Raw genomic sequence first — 19,810 nt, 5'->3', positions numbered from 1 at the left:
GTCTTGGACCATTTGATGAACGAAAATGAATACCCCGCCTTAAAGAAAATGGAACCAAATTCTCCTTACTGACATCGGCGATGACTTAGTCAATGGAAGTGACATCTCTCTGCATGCTGATACTCCCATCGAAACACAGAACAGAAGCTCCGCGTACTCGCTCTGTGCATGCAGGCATGCAGCTGCGTGAAATTTTTGCATTTTGAACCTTTTTTGGAACTTTTTCTACTAATAGACCCCTCGCGAAACATTTTCTAGGAATAGACCATTTTTCGGCGTGTTAGGACATGACGCCGAACCTAGGCACTTAGGCGCCCTGTCAGTTGACGCCGAACATGTGCCACGTCAGCGACGAATCTGGTCGCCATGCAGCATGGCCCACACATGTCGGCGATAAGTGAAGCGACGCTGAGCCGCACATTTCGGCGCTTAGTGATTTGACGCCGAGGTTTAGGGGTCACGGCCCACGGACTAGCACGGCCCACGAGCTCGGCGCTGAATCCATTAGCGCCTAGTCCAATAGTTCGGCGCTGGTGGACTCAACGCCGAGCTATGGCCCCCCTAAATACCAGCCACGGCTCCCTTCTTCCTCCTCCATCCATTATTCATCAGGTTTCTCTCTCTCCCCCTTCGCCCACGAACCCTAAATCCTAAATGCAGCTGTAGGGAGGCCAGATCGAGGGCTAGGACGACTTGCCAAGGTGCTCCCCCTTCCCCTCTTTCATTCTATCCGTTTGGATTTGGTTGCATGTGTTGTTTGTTCATGGAACTTGTCATTGATGGTTTTCTTGATGCCATGTTTGGAATGTTTGTATGAAATGATTATGACCCAAATGTATGTTTGTTGTGGATATTAATAGTGTTTCGTTTATGGTTTTCGTTATGTATTGGTGGATTAGTGTTTGTTGTGTGGTAATTGAAATTCACATTTATTTAGATGCCAAAAAAAGAATGCCTAGAAGCACCACAATGTCGTCGTGTAAAAAGGAACTGCCCTTGTGGTGTGCTGGCAAAATATGGCCTTGTTCCCTCGGAGCTTGGTGTAGGACTGTATTGTGGTCATACGGTTGACCGTGATATTGTAAGTGACATTCTCACCATTTGTACAACCAAATATTTGTATCATGTTGTTGCAAGAACCATAGTTTTTTTTATCTTTTTGCAGAGTACTCGGAAATGTGATTGGGAGCAATATTGGGAGCAAGACGAGGTGGAGGCTAGGCTGAAGGTTAAAGATAATTGGCTGGATCATTATATTATGACCCGCAAGAAGAAGGCTCGTTCGCTGGCTAATTTGATTTGTGAAAGCCGTCTACGAAACCCAGAGAAGTTTCCTCCTACCTCTGAAGGTGTGATTCGAATTAACCTATTAGTATAATTAGAGTATTGATCATTGGTAGTATTTTTTTTACTAAATAGTACCACACTTGTGTAGGTGACATGGACACAAGTCAGCACGCTGCTCAATTGGCAGACGCTAGACGAGGGAAACGAAAGTTGGATGAGGGTCGGTCCTTGTTGTCCCAGCAACTTGCTTCGGGTCCTGCTGGTGATCCCGTTGTTGTGGAGCAGGTTGTGGATGATGTTCCCCATGGTGTCTCTTTGGGTCCTGGAGATTTTGTCAATCAACATCACATGCTAGATGAAGTAGACGATGAGCTCTTTTCCCAAGCAGCGGCCAAAGCTGAGGCGGAGTACTATCAAAAAAAGGCAACAAATGTATTGGATTGGGGGGAGATGGACGACGAGCTTGATTCGCAAGTAGCAGATGCGATGGAGGAGGCGTATGCGGCGCAAAAAACGGTCCCAGTGATTAACCCGTCTCCTTGTAGGGAGGATGCGTCGTCATCGGACGAGGATCTTCTTTCTGGTTATGTTTCACCATCGTGAATGTAATGCTTTCTCGGCGCTTCGGGACTTTCGATTCCAGGGAGAACCCGGGGTCGGCGTCAAAGGACTAAACGCCGAGCTTTCTCACATCGGCGCTTCGGAACCCTCAGTTCCAGGGAAGACCAGGTTTCGGCGTTAAAAGATTAAACGCCGAGGTCATGTAAATGTTGATTTTAAAACACTTGGACTGGTTTTTGCACGAAGGCTTTTCACCAGATTGCCAACATCCACTTTGAAGATAAAATGCAACATATGAAAACAATACATGCCATAGTCGTTACTAACACCATAATATTTATAATTTAGAAGTCCATACACACAAGTCCTTACAATTCCATACACAATAAGTATTTAGAAGTGCATAGATAATATTTACAAGTCCATACACCATATTGGGAAGTTGCAACAGTTGTTCACTTCATCACTTAACGCTCACGGCGGTGATATGTACGCTGCTTCCCTCGCCCAAGTGCATAGGTACCAGGAGTGTACCTGTCCACCGGCCGGATAGTCCTATGTGGCCGTTCACCTTCCTGAGTCGCTTGGGGTGCATCGTCGAGCTGCGACATGCCCATCTCATCATAGTAGTCGTCCTCATCTTCCGTACCTGCAGCTCCCGCTCCATGCGAAGATGAACCTCCTGCTCTATGGGAAGATGAACCTCCAGCTTCATGCAAAGTTGGGCCGTGGGAAGATGCAGCTTCTGCTCCTTGGCTGGTACCGGCTCCAACCTGGTGTGGGACTACGACATCGGGTTCACGTCTACAACCGAGCCGTGCAGCAACCTTGCGTAGGCGCGTCATGGCACGCTGCAATTTGGGGTAACATTAGATTTGGCACGCTACCATGTTAACTTAGATTTGGCGACTACCTGAATGTGTTGGCGTAGCAAATTGGCTTCGTCGGGATCTCCCACCGGAATCATAAGTGCCCTTCCTTGCTCCGCCACTGTCCTCATGATCTCAGTACCCTGTTTAATAATTATTGTTTAGACACCCCCTCAAGTATGGACGTAAAGAAACTGAATTGGTTACAAATACAAAACACTCACCGCTCTTGCTAACGCCGGGGCGATCTCAACCTGTCGGCCACCTCTGGTAGCTATGTCATATGGGTTGTCACCTTCTTCGTCACTCGCAATGTCAGCAATGTCTTGTTCCGTCCAAGCCGGCCTCAATTGAAGCCTTGTTCGTTCAGCAAGCCATGCAAGGTACTCCCGGAAAGCGTTGTCACGATGGACAGCGAAGATGCGCATGTTGTTCTGCTCCATCAAGTTCCACTCATCGATGTAGCGATGGTGCTCCAGCTGCCAATCGGTGATCTTTTTCTTCTTTTGTCGGCTGTACCTACAAGTTTTTAGCAACGTGAAGTAATATCAATTTCCGCTACAGCAGTGCATTCATTTTAATTGAACGTGGTACTAGAGCAAATTACTTACTTATGCAGTTGCCAAGAAGTGGAGAAATCCTCTGGTGGACAAGGCTGCAGCCTACCAAACTGACGTGCGACACGATGAGGGAGATGATACTCCACTGCATAGAAACAAATTAAAGGACACCTCATCGTCCACAGGTCCTGGTCCACTGTGCATAATGTGCTCAAATTGAGGGCTGTAATCTGAGGGCGAGTATATGGGCGCCATTCAACCTGTAGTCTTCAATTTTGGTTCACACATGCCCACATAGGAACAAGGTTGTTACAGATTTGCAAAACTTACATGGTGAGGTAGTAGGGTGTCCAGCTCGTTTGTGAAACTGATGTACGCGTGGCGTGACACATGGTAAGTTCCATGGGCTCCCTCGTAGATGTGTGCCACGGTTGGAGCGACAATTGGGTCTCCCTGAGGAAACCAAGCCCGTGGCTGCTGGATCTTGTGTGGTCTCCCAACTGGAAATCTCTCCCACATCCAAATCTGTAAAAATTACGAATTTCCATGTTAATCATTGACATAAAGGGTCAGCAAGCCTCAGTGACACAAGTTAACATTTATACCTGCAGTAGTGTGATGCATCCTGACATTGTAGAGTATTATCCTCCTGCACGTCGGCAAGCCTCGCAAAGCTGCCGATACAGGAAGGCCAGTATAGCAGATCCCCAGCTTCTGTTGCCGGCGTCGTCCCAGTTTAGAAGGCACGGGATGTACATCCACGACGCTGTGTCTCCAGTGCCATCAGGGAATAGAACTGTACCGAACATGTGTAGCACGTACGCCCTGCAGTAGTAGGTGATGGTCGCGTCGTCTGCATCGGCAGGGCACTGGTGAAACTGCTCTCGCAGCCACCTCAGAGACACCCCACTTGTGCGCCTCTTCTTGCCTGCCTCAAGCTCAGGTAGTGGACGTCCTAAGAACTGGCTCACCCGATTCTCCCATCCTTCTGACTCCGTGTCTCCTGTCACTGGGATGCCTCGGATTCTTACTCCAAGGATCATTTGTACATCTTCAAGAGTGACCGTCATCTCTCCACACGGTAGGTGAAAGGTATGTGTCTCTGGCCGCCAACGGTCTATCATCGCTGTTAGGGCCGCCGGGTTGAATGGTGGTGTCCCACGACGACATACTCGAGCGACGGTAGCAAGGTTCGCCCGCTTCAGCAGGGGCGTGTACCGGTCGTCATAAATCATTGTGGTCGCGGCCTCATGTGTCATTGGCCTTAGTACGTTCAGTACCTGCACAATCAAAAGGAAGACATAGTTAAACATGATTAAAAGATTAAAATCAATGCTACAATCTCATGTACATGTTGCTTTATGTGTCCTGTAAGATTACCTCGCCATTCTCGATTTTCCTAGCCCGATGATGCTCATCGAACCTTGCATCAAGTAGGGTGTACCGATCCATCCTGCAAGTATTTAAAATTACATAGAATTAGTAGGCATCAATTAAACAAAACATATGATACATTCGCAAGTTTGTAATGATACAAAGAACTATTACGATACAAATTATTAATAGTTACATACTATTACGCTACCTGTTGTCTAAGTAATTCAGGACATCTTCGCCTATTGTGCCCGGGCTTATGGCATTTGGAGCAACGACTTTTTTGGGTGTCCTCTATAAAATGTGTGCCAACCTTACTCATGGTTGATCTACCTTTCATTGCTCGGTCCATGTCCATCCTAAACCGCTTGCGCCGCCGAGGTCCTCTACTCTTCCATAGTAAACCAAGATCAGCCACATACTTCGGGCCATCATAAGCAGGCCATTGGCTCTCGTCTAGAAAGGGCTCAAATTGAGGATTCCAAGTGCTGAGAAGATTTCTCAAAGAGAACTCCACAGCCATACGGGGAGGGATCTCAGCGTCAACACGTCTAAGACGACAAGCTGTAATCATGTGGGAGCAAGGCCTATGGTATATGGTCGGTTTCTCACAAGAACATTTGTTCTCATTGATTATTACTTTATGTTTTCTAGCACCACGGTCCTCACCACCGATGTTAGTTCCACCACCCTCTAGAATCTCGTAACCATGATTGATTGGATCGAAACATGTACCCTTCTGTCGCTTGGACTTCCTTTTTGAGAAAGATAGTTCTTGAGATACTAAAAGTGGCCAAGGTTTCCCTGCCGTCCATAGAGATCGTGCATGCTTCTTCCTCGCAACAAACCAAGAATTCAACTTATAGAAGGTGAATGAGGCAATAGCAGTCACAGGTAGACCACGACAACCTCTCAGAAGGCTATTAAACATCTCTGCCATGTTACTAGTCATGAAGCCCCATCTCCAACCTCCGGTGTCATACGCAAGTGTCCACTTCTCCTTCGACGATATCAAGTCACTCAAAAATTGTCTCCCATCAACATTTGTAGCTAACTTAAGTGCTTCCAGCTTCGCATTGAATAACTTAACCTCTCGTTGTCTGCAAACCTCCTCAAATAACTTGAAGTTGTCTTTTGTGTGATCACGCCTTATAAGATTCTGAGCAAGATGTCTCGTGCACCACCGGTGATGTATTTGGCCATAACCAGGCATTTCTTCTTCTACAACATTCATAATGCCGGCATGCCTATCTGATATGACACAAACGTCACGCCCCACTCCAATGACATGTTTTCTAACTAGTCTCAGGAACCAACACCAACTATCTGTGTCCTCCTTCCGAACAATCGCAAAGGCCAAAGGGACAAGCTGGTCTTCTGCATCTGTCCCAATACAAATAAGCATTGTGCCTTCAAATTTCCCTGTAAGAAATGTCCCATCAATTGAGACAACAGGTCTGCAATGCTTAAATGCTTCGATGCTCTGCCCGAACACCCAAAAGGCCCTACCAAAAATCAGGCTCCCATTCCTTGTTTCACCTTCTTTAGGTAAATACTCAAAGTGCATACCTGGATTGACAGCTCTCATTGCATTCAACATTACGGGTAAGCGCTCATATGCTTCTTCCCAATTTGCAAAGATTATTTCAAGTGCACGTTGCTTTGCCCTCCATGCTTTCCCATACTTCACATAGTAATTGTAAAGTTGGAATATTGTCTCAACTAACGCAGACACCGTAATGGTTGGCATATGCTTCACTATGGGGCATAATTGTCTTGCAATGAACCTAGAATTAAGCTGCAAATGGCTATCCTCTGCCTCAGCAGTGGCACAAACATGTGGTTGTTTCACTGAGGTAATCTTCCATTTTCCGGCCTTTGTCTTTCTAGCACAAACTCTCCAACCACACAAATGTTCTTCACAAGCAACAGTGTACCTCTTTTCCTTGAAGGAATTAATGACCCTAAAAGTACGGTGGTGGAGAATGGAGTACTCTTGCAACCAGGTTTTTAACTCATCCATGGTACCAAATAATAGACCCTTCCGTATGATGAGACAACCACTAACATCAGGGACTGTATCACTTTGCCCTCCATCAGCTACTGCCGTATGACCATGGCTAAGGTCCTCGAAATCACCAACTACTGGATCTCTCCCAGGCAATACCCTCCTCAATATATCTAATTCCCTAGCATTCAGCCGACGAACATGACGATCATCATCAGAGTCTTCAGCCATCTCATCAACAAATATTTCATCATCTCCGGCTACATCGATATGAACCCGATTTGTAGCCGTAGCATCACCAAAATCTTCTTCACCACTAAGATCATCTTCGTCACTAAGTTCATCCTCAATGGATTCATCTCCGCTCGCATCGTCTACACCTTCTTCAACATCACCGGGTGCATAAGACACATCCTCGTCATCACTATCTACGTCTAACTCACAATCAGCGGGCGTGTTCTCATTATCATCTTCATCGGCCTCAAACCACCCTTGACCATGCTCGGGCAATCCTAACCCTTCACAATCACCGTAGCCATCTTTGTCGGGTGATACTAAACCGTCACCACCACCGTACACGGGTTGTGTGAGAACTAATTCTTCTTCAAATGAAAGACCATTACCTATGCGAGCGGGGGAGGTTGGGCATGCTTCATTGTGGTCATTTCCTACACCGGACTCCTTACTAACCACTAAATCCAAGGAACGAACTTCAGAGGACAATACAACTGCCTTATAATTATTCCATTCAGCCTCAGTACTAATTTTGAGCAAACGCTTGATCCTTGGACCATTGGACGAACCCACATCTATCACCCCTTCTAACTGAACATGCATATCTACGACATTCCATCGTAACCTTTCTTTCAATGCCTCCACTAACTGGGACAAAGAGGGTGACTCAGAAAAAATAAGCAGCTCCTCACTCATATCTTCAAATTGCAAACTATCATCTCTTGTCCTAACAACACAGCCTCCATGATGCAACCTCACTAATCTATCCATCTACAGCCAACACACAACATTTGTTGTCACATAACAAAATATATTTTTTTAACCAACATAAGAATGTAAAATTTCAATTTCCATAATTACTAATCCACAACACTATATAAATCGTTCACAGAAATGTCCCAACAAAACTTATACAAACCATGAACTACCACAGTCATTATTACACATAACATGAAAATTTATCAATTACCAATACTACATAAAAACCTAACCACAACACAATGTGAAGCAATACATATTCACTGTCAAGCAACTATGGTACAAATAACGTGAACCAATTAGTCAAAATCATACATTGCACACCTACATGACAAAAACAAACCCTAAAACCAACATTCTAGGGTTCATCAACTAAATAACCAATGCAACTAAATATAGCTGGATAGAATGGAAGAGGGGAAGAAGTATTACCTTGGGCACGCGCCAATGGGGGAGATCTGGCCTCCTAGGGCGAGTTTCAGGTCCTAGGGTTCATAGGGCGCTCGGGTTTGAGAGAGAACAGAGGGAGGCGGCGGGGAAAGAATGGAGGGAGGAGGAAGAAGGGGGGCGCGCGACGGGTTATAGACCCGAAGTTCGGCGTTGAGTCGGCCAGCGCCGAAGTATTGGGCTCGGCGTTAAAGGACTGAACGCCGAGCTTTTGGGCCCTCCGCCTACGTGGGCCGTGGCGGGCTGTTCGACGAAACCTCGGCGTCATCTGATTAAACGCCGAACTTTCAAACAAGGCGTACGGTCACTTATCGCCGGCGTGTGTGGGCCATGGTGCATGGCGACCAGAGTCGTCGCTGACGTGGCATAAGGTCGGCGTCATCTGACAGCGCGCTTATGTGCCTAGCTTCGGCGTCGTGTCCCATCACGCCGAAAAATGGTCTATTTTTAGAAAATGTTTCGCGAGGGGTACATTTGTAGAAAAAATTTCAAAAAAAGACCAAAATGGAAAAATTTCACTGCAGCTGCTGCCTATGTCGTGCGCTCGGCCGCCCGCGCTCCACGTACGCATGCATGCTGGAGCCCATGGAGGCTGGGAGGGGGTGTCGCGCTCACCATATGCGCCAGCGCCACTCGATCACTGGTCACGCGGACGGCAACGTTGTCGCGCGCGCGGTCGGCCGGCTGAAGAGCCAAGAGAGACCCGCGCCGCGGAGGTCGGCGCGCTGGATCACTGAACACGTACGATGGCGGCGAAGACGACGCATTCCTATGATGCTGCCCTCCTCTTCCTCCTGGCCGGTGTGCTGGCGGCGGCGCCGGCGGCCTCGATAACCCGTAGTGACTTCCCAGCGGGGTTTGTCTTCGGCGCGGGCTCCTCCGCCTACCAGGTATGCATGCATGTTTCCCATGGCGAAAGGTGAATGTGTGTTTAGAAAACTACACGACGAAGCCATTCCGTCCGGTCCAATACTCCAATTTATACACATAAAAAAATTTTAATGGACACCCTTCTTGGCCATTAATTTTTCTTGTACATATAAAAGATTGTTTCTGATGATGAAGAAACTACTTTCGTTGAGTATGACGAATCTAAATACTTAGCGGCTGGAGAGTCGAACAGATTTGAGTGTATCCATCATAGTGAAATTTCCTCCAAAGTAATTTTGATGAACAAGAATTTTGCTTCATAAGATTTTTTTTTTCTAGTAAATCAGTCTCTTTCACCTTTTTTCTTCCAAGCTACTGTGCCTTGGATTCGTCTAGTCATTTTCTCTTCTCATAAAGTACCTGAGTACGCTTTTCCTAAAAATAAATGCAACTCAATAATTCCAAGTGAAGAAGCTATCAGATGTAACATAAAGTAAGGAACAAAAAGTCATGGACCTGAAATTTCTGAAGCGATCACACGAGATTCTGGAGACCCGCCTCATTTTGAATTTGTTTTTTGACAAGCAACGGGGGAGAGACGTTCCCCACCTGATTTTATTTCATTGGCCTCAAAACGGCCCGTGAAGTAATACACGTTTTCAGATTACAGATCACCTAGATGGTGATATGGGGGGGGGGGGGTGTTTGTGAAAACCACAACACAACACATTCTAAACAATCTATCTATCGTTGGCCTGAACTAGCCATTTCAAAAAAGCTGCACCAAGACTGGGATATGTGTCTTTTCTTGGCTGAGAATCTATGACTCCATAGCTGAGCAGAGGATTTGCAGCGGTTGAGAAGTTGGACCGCTGAGACACTTTCTTGCCTGAAAACCTTAGCGTTTCTGACTTTCCAAATTTCCCAGCATGCGAGCGCTAGGAAGGCCGGAAATTCGTCAACGGAAACCCAGGAGGTGGAGTAACCGACCGACTGAAGGTTTTGAAGCTGAATTCCTATATCGTGCGGTGTCATCTCTGAAGCAACCACATGAGTTCATCATCTTCGTGCTGACAGAAACATGTGTATATTGCTTTTCTTTCGCCCCTCTTGCTCTAGTAATCTACTTCACAAACAATCTTGTTGTTGTGTACTAGTGAACTCCTCTTTCACTTCAATAAATTTCCTGTAGGGACTCTGTCCCCTCCAGTTTCCTCAGAAAAATAATGTGCCACTTCCTTGCCTTTGTTCAACTAGATGGCTATGTGTTGCTAGTTAGTCTTGCCCTAACTATACATCGCTGTCTGACATTTTAATTTTGTGGATCTATCTTAATCCCCCTGTTCGTTGCAATAAAGTCTCATGCTGTTTGAAATTCTGGTGCTGGAAAAGTGGGGCCGGGGTTACACTTTTTACTCTTCAAAGTTGAATCATTTTACAATTAAATACAGTGTTTGATATTGTAATGTTTTTCCTCTGCAATTGGATTGTTCATGTTCTTGAGACGATCCCTTCTATTTTCTGTGAGAAAACTACAGTACATTAGATATTTAGATGTTCAAAGGCTGGAAGAGTAGTATAATCAGGGCGCAAAAATTAACTGTCACTTCATACAAAATGTAAATTCCCCAAAATTTGGTTATTTGCTGAGATGACTAGACGAGCATCTGTTGACTTGTGCAGGTTGAAGGTGCATTTGCTGAGGATGGAAGAAATGCTAGCATCTGGGACACATTCACACATGAAGGTTATGATCCCATTAATGCTGATTAGTAATTAATCCTAGTGTATTTCAGCTTCATAATTCTGAAGGTGCTACTTAAATACCACAGGCCATTCTTCTGACAATGCTACAGGCGATGTAACAGCAGATCAGTATCACAAGTACAAGGCAAGGTTTTGAGCAAAAAAATTGCTAATTAATTTTTTCAGATGAAGATCATGGTTTCAATCTCACAACAATTTGTTATTTTACATGTTATAACAGGAAGATGTAAAGCTTTTGCATGGATTAGGTGTCGATGCATACAGAATGTCGATTGCCTGGCCTCGACTTATTCCCGGTAACACCTTAGACAGAGTATAAACTGAACTGAACAAAAAGTCCGTTAGTGAGTTTCAGAATTCAATTGTAGGTTCGACTCTACTGATTTTTTATATAACATTTTTACTCTGCTTAGATGGTCGGGGAGCTGTAAATCCAAAGGGATTGGAGTACTACAACAATCTGATAGATGAACTTCTGAGCTATGGTATTTGATCTTTTCTTTGAATTTTTTGTCAATCATATTTGGTACTTTGAGTCTCCAACTGTGCAATTATGTATGATGCATCTTTTATTTTTGCTGTTAATGTAGGAATACAACCTCATGTAACGATATATCATTTCGATTTTCCTCAGGCACTTCAAGATGAATACAATGGGCTGATTAGTCGTAAATTCATGTACATGATCTCCGAACCCTTAACCTTACTGCAACCACATGAACAAAGAGATGAAGGGTTATTTACTACTTTTTGCATTTTGTGCCTTTGTGTAGAGAGGACTTCACTGCGTATGCAGATGTATGCTTTAAGAACTTTGGCAACAGGGTGAAGTACTGGACCACTGTTAATGAGCCTAACATTGAAACGGTTGGTGGATACGATGAAGGAATTCTGCCGCCACGGCGGTGTTCATCGCCATTCGGCTTCCCTTGCAACGGTGGCAACTCCACCACAGAGCCATACATAGCTGCCCACCACCTCTTGCTTGCACATGCCTCAGCAGTGTCATTGTATAGAGAGAAGTACCAGGTTTGATATGTTACCATCTCTTTTCAAATCAAACCTGACATTGCTGGATGAGTCATTCTCACAGATATGACATTTTGCTTGCTTACCAGGCAGAGCAAGGAGGACAAATTGGACTGACTTTGCTTGCTTGGTAGTTTGAGCCCGCAACACAAACTCCGGATGATGCAGCAGCAGCTGAAAGGATGAAGGAATTCCACATTGGATGGTTAGTTACGTTGCATTATTATTCTCAGGTTTCAGGCAGACAACTTACTGTGTAACTGCATGTGAAATGTCTGTTTATGATTTAGGTTCATGCATCCTATAGTCTACGGTGACTACCCTCCAGTGATGCAGAAGAATGTCGGGCCAAGGCTGCCATCTTTCACTGATGAAGAAAGGAAAAAAGTAAAGGGCTCATTCGATTTCGTTGGATTTAACCACTACATTGTCGTCCATGTGAGAGCCGATCTTAATCGGCTGAAACAGAAACTGAGAGATTACATGGGTGATGCAGCTGTGAAATTTGATAGTAAGAACCCAAAGACCTTATAAAATTTTTATAATGCTTCGAAGTACTTAACTACAGTAGGCCAGAATCATGGATGAACTGAACTTTTGCAGTAGGATTCTTGATGCCAGGCAATCAGTTCCCGATCAGGTTGAACAGTTTGACGATCGATTTCAAGACATCGAAACCCTGGGCTCTGAAGAAATTGCTGAGGCATATTCGAGTGAAATACAAGAACCCACCAGTCATGATTCATGAAAATGGTAACTTGGCCACAATTCTGTAATGAATCTCCCTCACAAGAAATGAACAACGTTTCGCAGCAGATGCACATCATGAGGTATTGTATTCATCTTGTGCATTTCCCTTGTTCCTATCAGGAGCTGCCGACCGACCTGATCCTTCAGGTGGAAACAGCTACGACGACGAGTTCAGGTCGCAGTTCTTGCAGGATTACATCGAAGCCACTCTTGAATCCATCAGGTACCAAACTAGAAATACTATTCATTCAGTCAACTCTGCATTCGGGATTCTTTTTTTTTTTTTTTTTTTGAAGTTTTCGTCACAATTGTGTCAGGCAGGCAATTTCTGAAAAAGGTTGGCATCCTTGGTCGTCTGAAATATAACCAACTCTACTTTCTGCACCCAGGGACGGATCAAACGTGCGTGGCTACTTCGTCTGGTCGTTCCTGGACATGTTCGAGTTCTTGTTCGGTTACCGCCTCCGGTTCGGCCTCTACGGTGTTGACTTCAGCTCGTCGGCGAGAACTAGGTACCAGAGGCATTCAGCGCGGTGGTACTCCAGCTTCCTCCACGGTGGAGAGCTCAGGCCGGTGGCTCTGCTGGACAGGGCGTAGCGTACTACCGGTGATCAGACTGTACGATCGAGAAGGATTCCTAGTGATCAGAGCACGAATAATCATGGGCATCGTTGGGTGGTATAGAACATGTTTTTATTTAGAAAAAAAAAATGCTCGTGCACACTCGTGTTCGTGTGTCCACGTTAAATGCAAACTTACGTCTGACCTCAAAAACTAAAAACTTTTTAAGATTTCCCGTCATATCAAATCAACTAATTGTACAGTTTGACTGTAAATCGCGAAACGAATCTTTTAAGCCTAGTTACTCTATAATTGGACAATGTTTGTCAAGTAAAAATGAAAGTGCTACAGTGTCAAAATCTAAAAACTTTTTTGATCTAAACAGCCAAATTTGAGCGTCAACAACTCAGCTACTCCAAGTGGTCGAGCTCGCGATTGTGGTGGGGCTGGAGGTCATGGAGAGGACTCTGAGGAGATCGGGGCACGGTTATATGGGCTAGACTGCCCAGTGCGTTATTAGAGCATGAACAACGAGTCTTTTCATCTCGTCTGTATATGCGTTGTTTTTTTTTTTTCACGAAACCCTCTGCCAAAGCTTAGAGACAGCAGCCTCTCGTCGCTTCACGAAAGGATGGTGATGCTGGCTCGTGCTCCAACGTTTATTGACGACATCGTCTCACGTTGTAGAAGAGCTATCGACTCAGAGCACCTTCACCAACGGTCCGCTATGCGCGCGTGCATCGGAGTCCGATGCGTACCAGCACGGGAAGGTGAGGACGAGAGGCGCGGCGCTGCGCTGCGTCCCGCCATAGCAGCTGCGGCTGGCCATAGCTCGTCGTTTGTTGGCACACGAGAATGAAGGTGATCGGCGCGGCAACGGCGCTGCATCCGGCACCCATGTTCATTTTGGTTTATTTTAGCAAGGAGCTAATGACAAGAATACGAAGTAAATGGATCCAAGTGAAAAATGTAATATAAGAGAAATAAATAGTAAAAGTTGTTCAAATGATTTTACATAAATGTTCAGGGTTCCCAACATAAAATTGTTTATTAGCTTCTTTTTTTTCTTATCAAATCAGAAAATCATGATTCAAATTTGTTAGGCTCCTTTCGACTAGAAATATAGCATAGAATTGACCAAACACATGTTACAATTTGAATGTTCCATGTACAGTATATTTTATTTTGTGGAACCTCTAGTGCATTTTTGTAGAAAATGATGTGCTCAGTAAAATCCTACAAAATTTAGTAAGTTACTCATTTTAATTTTACACTGCAATAAAAATTTCACCACTAAAAAGCTTCTAATAGAGAAAAACAATGAAAATTAGACAAGCTAATTGCGCGCACACGATGTTCGAGCACACGCGGGAGGGAGCAGTCCTCCCAAATTCATCTCCCTTTATCACCGGTCAATCAAGCGGCCTCAAACTTTGGCGACTGCAATATGTTGAGTGTCTGAAGTATGACGATAGTGCTCCCGCCTAATTATTTATTTCTCAATCACGCAAAAGGCTTGCGCGTATTTTCATTAAGGAGAAAGCAGTTGAAGTACAAGTGGGCGGTTTGAACAAGAGCACGCCCTGTCCCCCCCTTACAAAGACTTAGGCTATTACTCGCCGTAGGAACCTCCCTAAGTGCTTAGCGCCGGCCGTGATCCAAAGCTCCGCTTGATGCTTAATCAGTGCCTTGAGCGCGTCTAGCTGAGTCGTTGCTCCGCGGAAACACCTCGCGTTGCGTTCCTTCCAGAGCTCCCATGCTATTAGCGCAAACATGGTGTCCGCTCCCTTGACGTAGGCCGTCGGCCATAGCACCCGCCAAGTTCCCCACCACTCGACCATGGTCCCATCTGGCTGTTGCTGTACCTGACCTCCCAGAGCCGCCGCTGCTTCGACCCAAAGCTGTCGCGCGAAGGGACATTGGACAATGATGTGATCAATCGTTTCTGCCTGCTGGTCACACAGGAAGCAGGCGTCATGAGCTTCGAGTCCGTGGCGACGGCGTCTATCCGCTGTCCAGTGGCGTCTGCGCAAGGTCAGCCAGAGGAATAGCTTGACGCGAAGCGGCGCCCACACTTCCCAGACACGCACGCAGCCCGGGATGGGGTGTGAGCCGATGTGCAGCGCCTGATATGCTGACCTGACGGAGAAGCTCCCGTCTGGACTCCATCGCCATACCAGGAGGTCCGGGTCATTGTTGAGCTCGACGTCGCGGGTGGCGTGCCAGACCCGCAGATATTCTTCTGCTGCTGGGACGGTGATCCCGCCAGAGATGGTCTGTATCCAGTGGTGTCCGGGCATGGCCTCCGCAACTGTCAGTCGATTGGCGATGCACTTGGGAACGAAATTCATCAGCGTCGGCGCCATGGCCCTGATAGAGACCCCTCCAATCCAGCTATCTAGCCGTACAAGTGACAATCGGAATCCATGCTTCACTATTAGTGCTCGACCAACATTTTAAACTCAAGAAATATTGCCCATCGTAAAGTACAAAGACCTTGTCGTCATGCCGTACCGTGCATAGCGGATGCAAAGAAAATTACAAAATAAGAGGAAACATAATAAAAAGAGCAACATTTTTGAACTGCAGCGGACAAGATTGCACTGCTTACCATGCCATGGATGGCAATGCTACAGGTAATATTAACTAAAAGTCTGACATCATCCTGATGCAGATAGATAACTTAAGTCATATCCATATAGTAGATAATCAAGAACAGCACTCTCACTAGCTAGGCCTTGTTTACTTTCAAATTTTTTTGCAAAATAGGAATAATAGCACTTTCGTTTGTATTTGACAAATATTGTCAAATTATAAGCTAACTAGGCTTAAAAGATTCGTCTCGTCAATTCCGACCAAACTGTGTAATTAGTTTTTATTTTTATCTATATTTAATATTCCATGCATATGTCTAAAGACTCGATGTGACGAGGAATCTGAAAAATTTTGCAAAATTTTTGAGGAACTAAACAAGGACTAGGGAAAATGGAACCTGAGCAAGGTATACTAATAATAATCAACTAGTAGATCACATAAGATGCTCAATTGTCTGAGAAGTCGTCCGATTCGAAGAAATAGCCAGCAAGGTCATCGACCATTACTGGTGGAAGCACCGCCCCGTGCTAGCTATGTACTCCCTTTGTCCTATAAATATGGTTATTTGGGAGCAAAGCTCTTGTACTAAGGAAGATGGCAAAGTACCTGCATACCCCTACTATCCATGATTATAGCCGGTAAAAAGTAGTACTAGTAGTACAAGCAACACTAGGATTTGAATGGCAGGAGCCAAGGGATAGGCTGGGAGCTGGCCGCTTGTCAGTGGACATAGACTACTGCTCGTATGATACTTTGTGTCTAGGACCTGTAACACAACCCAATGACGTTTTTTTAGGACAACATTTGAATCCCTGAATGACTTTTTTAAAGGGACAGAGAAAGTAGCTAGCTGATGCGGAGGTGAGAGACAAAAACAAAGACTATTTTATATAATCTCATTTTTCTATGGACTATTGAACCCATATGTTCTTATAGATTCTTGAATTGCATGAAATAGATCAACTATTTGTTCGTTATTAGTGCATATTCTCTCTCCTACCTTTTCACTATCCATGTCAGGCTAGTCTCAATGGTGTTTTATTAGAGTTTCATACACATTAAATATGGTGACGTGACACTATATTAGTGAAGAAAGAGATGATAAGAGTTTCATGTGAGTAGAGAGAGTTTCATCCTCGTAAAACTCTTATGCACTATTTTCAAAATATAAATATGTTGGAAACTAGATCATAAGGCCATCCTCAATGGGAGTTTCATGACACATTTTCCAACACATCAATATTTTGGAAATAGTGCATAGGAGTTTCATGGGGATGAAACTCTCTCTACTCACATAAAATTCTTATTATCTCTCTCTTTATTAATATAGTGCTACATCAGTATATTTAATGTGCATGAAACTCTAATGAAATTCCATTGAGACTGGACTAAAACTTCCATTGAAAATGACCTAATAACTAGGGACGGCCTAAAGTGGCCAGTTTCGGACTTTGGATGTGCAGGATACCTTCATCGAGCATGGCAGACAGTATAGGTTTAGATCCCTAGGCTCCTAGGACATTCCCAATGATTTCCAAATAACTACTAGTCTAAGAATTTTCTTAGCTATTAAAGAGAGATCAAATATATAACGACTCCCAAATAGCTAGTCTAATTCGATCTCTTAGAAATATCTCTCTCATAGCTCACATAATTCTCCACTACAATACTTATTTTTTTATTATTTTTATATTTCACCTAGCTAACTATTTGTAAATTGCTATTGTGGACGTCCTAGAGCAAGTTAGTAATATAACCTGCTACTGTATGTATAGATTTTTACATTCCATCATCCTTCGGTCCATATCCTAGCGACACCAACGCCAAAATGTCTATATGCATGCTGAAATAGCCACCGCTATGCAAGGCCGACACCACCATGACACTAAGTCGATGTCCTTCTCAAGGTTAGTGCAAGTGGTCAGCAAAGGCTTCAGTCGAAACTCTTTATTGTAAAAAAAATCTGAATGAAGTAAACTGAAACACACAGAGAAAGCCATGCTGTATGCTGTATGTGACTCTTCACAACAGTGTTATTGTAGCACCACACCCTAAGAAAACTAGGAAAACAACTCATGGAATCCACACCTTGCTCTTGTCAACTCAAAGGAGAACACACGAGGGTCTCATCTCCTCACATCAACCACTGGAGACGCCAAAATTTATTTCGTGTATTGCCACCAAGTGGGTGCACGTCTACTCCAAAACTGAAAGATATGAGTGCCGATTCACTAGATCCACCATCCCATGATAAGAATCTGGCCCGCCACATCGTTGCCACCTTCCCGATTGCTGGAGACCACATGCATGGGAGAAGGAGTGAGTAGCTATGCCTTTGCCAACAGTAGTGTAGCTATAGGATCTAGAGCAAGGGATGGTCCACCTTAAATGTAAAGCCACATTATAAAATTGTTCATGTGCAAATTTTATAATTTCAAAGAGCTCGTCTATCATAGTTTGATTTTGAGCTAAATTTTAGAATGGTCTATAGACCACATGTCTACCTAGCTAGCTTTGTCTATGTTTGATATCCTCACAGGCCTTCGACGGCCTGCTCAAGCGATAGTAAGGTGAGACAAAGACGATAGAGTGGGGGAGGCAGTGTGTTGGAGTCGCTACCCAAGTCAGAGTCGTGCCCCCAAGACTGGAGTGGTGCAGGCCTATTTTCTTAATTTTCTTAGAGCAACTCCAGCGGTAGCTCCGAAAACAAGACCCCTTATTTTAAATTTGGGTGCTCTTCCTACTTCTTAGGGCTCATTTTTTTCTTCAACTCCAACAATAGAACCCAAATTTGGGTCTCCAAACCTATTCCGGTAGAGAATGACAGATGAGACCCACTTGTCATTGTGTCTTTCTTCTTCCTCGTTCTTCTCCTTTGGACAAGGACGCAATTGGAGGATCAAGCCGGTGACCGTAGGGTGTTGTGCACGTGCAGGGCCTTGCACCACCACGGTCGCTGCGGTCATTGCCGGAGTGTAGGGTTGCTGGGTGAAGCGCTGGGAGGGGAGGGGAGGGGAGAGGAGGGGAGACGGGATCCATGGCAGGCCGCACCTTCGAGTGTCGCGCCCACGCGGGCCCTGCACCCCGTGGTCGCTGCAAGCACTGTCGATGGGGACAGTCGCCAGGAAAGGAGGGGATGAGAGGGATGACAGGATCTGTGTTGGTTCCATGCGAGCACGCTGGAGCAGCGCCTGCATGGCGGACTAGGCCCGTGAGTTGGAGCAGCGCGCCAGCAAAGAGTAGGACACCATTGGAGATTGTTGTCGCGTGGCTAGAGGGGAGGGTACCACTGGAGCTCACTGTTATGCAGGAGAAGAGAGAGAGAGAGAGAGAGAGAGAGAGAGAGAGAGAGAGAGAGAGAGAGCACGTGCGATGTGGCTAGGACACGCGATAGAGGATGGAGCTATCCTAGTGGGCCAACGAAAATGGGGCCTAGGGGAGGAACTAATTGGATCAGGGATGAAGCCAGAAAAAATTGTAGGAGGGGCTGAACAAAATTGCTACATCGACCTAATTTTACTATAACCTCTCACAATAGAAAAAATATATTAGCTTGAAGTAGTCATATATTAATTCACAAAATATATCTAAAAATAAAGGTCTCAGCCCACCCTACTTTATAAATTTGTGTCTAAAATTAGAAGAAAAACACTAGAAGCTCCACTGAATCAGCAGCGGTAGGGGGGGCTAGAGCCCCCCTAGCCTCACCACTAGCTTCGTCCATGAATTGGATGCCAACCATTGGCGGATCTAGGCGTAAGGCCACTAGGGCCAAGGCCCTAGTCATGATCCATATAATCTAGGTACACTTTAATAATAGTTATCATTTGTTTCTAAAAAATTATTATTATTATTTTATCAGAGTGCATTCTAACAACTTTCAAGCTAGCAACCAGCCCAAATAGATAAGGAACTGATGCCTCTCTCATTGTTTCGTCCTAGTCTTAATCTCAACCCTCTCGTTTTGATGCTTGCTCACTCACGTCGCCGCTCGTAGCAGGTGCCCATTGCCTGTAGTGCCTCATTGTGTCATTGTCCTATGAGTAGGCGACAACCAACGCCTATTAGCTAATGAATCCATCCCTACGTCATGGCCACAAGATGACTGCTTCATCTGATGGTGTATTGGTTATCCTTAG

General features: G+C 45.0%; 1 protein-coding gene and 1 pseudogene across 1 annotated transcript; both read left to right on the top strand.

Moving 5' to 3' along the window:
• Window positions 623–2,131, top strand: LOC110432181. Its single transcript, XM_021452132.1, has 4 exons — window positions 623–701; window positions 938–1,081; window positions 1,166–1,349; window positions 1,436–2,131. The coding sequence occupies exons 2-4, from the start codon at window positions 938–940 to the stop codon at window positions 1,888–1,890; spliced, it is 783 nt and encodes a 260-aa protein (XP_021307807.1). The 5' UTR covers window positions 623–701; the 3' UTR covers window positions 1,891–2,131.
• LOC8058989 lies at window positions 8,713–13,309 on the top strand (annotated as a pseudogene).

Source organism: Sorghum bicolor, chromosome 2 (assembly GCF_000003195.3).
Source record: "Sorghum bicolor cultivar BTx623 chromosome 2, Sorghum_bicolor_NCBIv3, whole genome shotgun sequence".
NCBI lineage: Eukaryota > Viridiplantae > Streptophyta > Magnoliopsida > Poales > Poaceae > Sorghum > Sorghum bicolor.
Note: the sequence above shows the minus strand (reverse complement) of the source record. Positions and strands in the feature narration are given on the sequence as shown.

Excerpts from the sequence above, each read along its gene's own strand:
- LOC110432181 (XM_021452132.1), top strand. The coding sequence starts at position 938 with ATGCCAAAAAAAGAATGCCTAGAAGCACCACAATGTCGTCGTGTAAAA. Across the intron at positions 1,082-1,165 it reads ATACGGTTGACCGTGATATT|AGTACTCGGAAATGTGATTG; the intron begins GTAAGTGACATT and ends ATCTTTTTGCAG. Across the intron at positions 1,350-1,435 it reads GTTTCCTCCTACCTCTGAAG|GTGACATGGACACAAGTCAG; the intron begins GTGTGATTCGAA and ends ACACTTGTGTAG.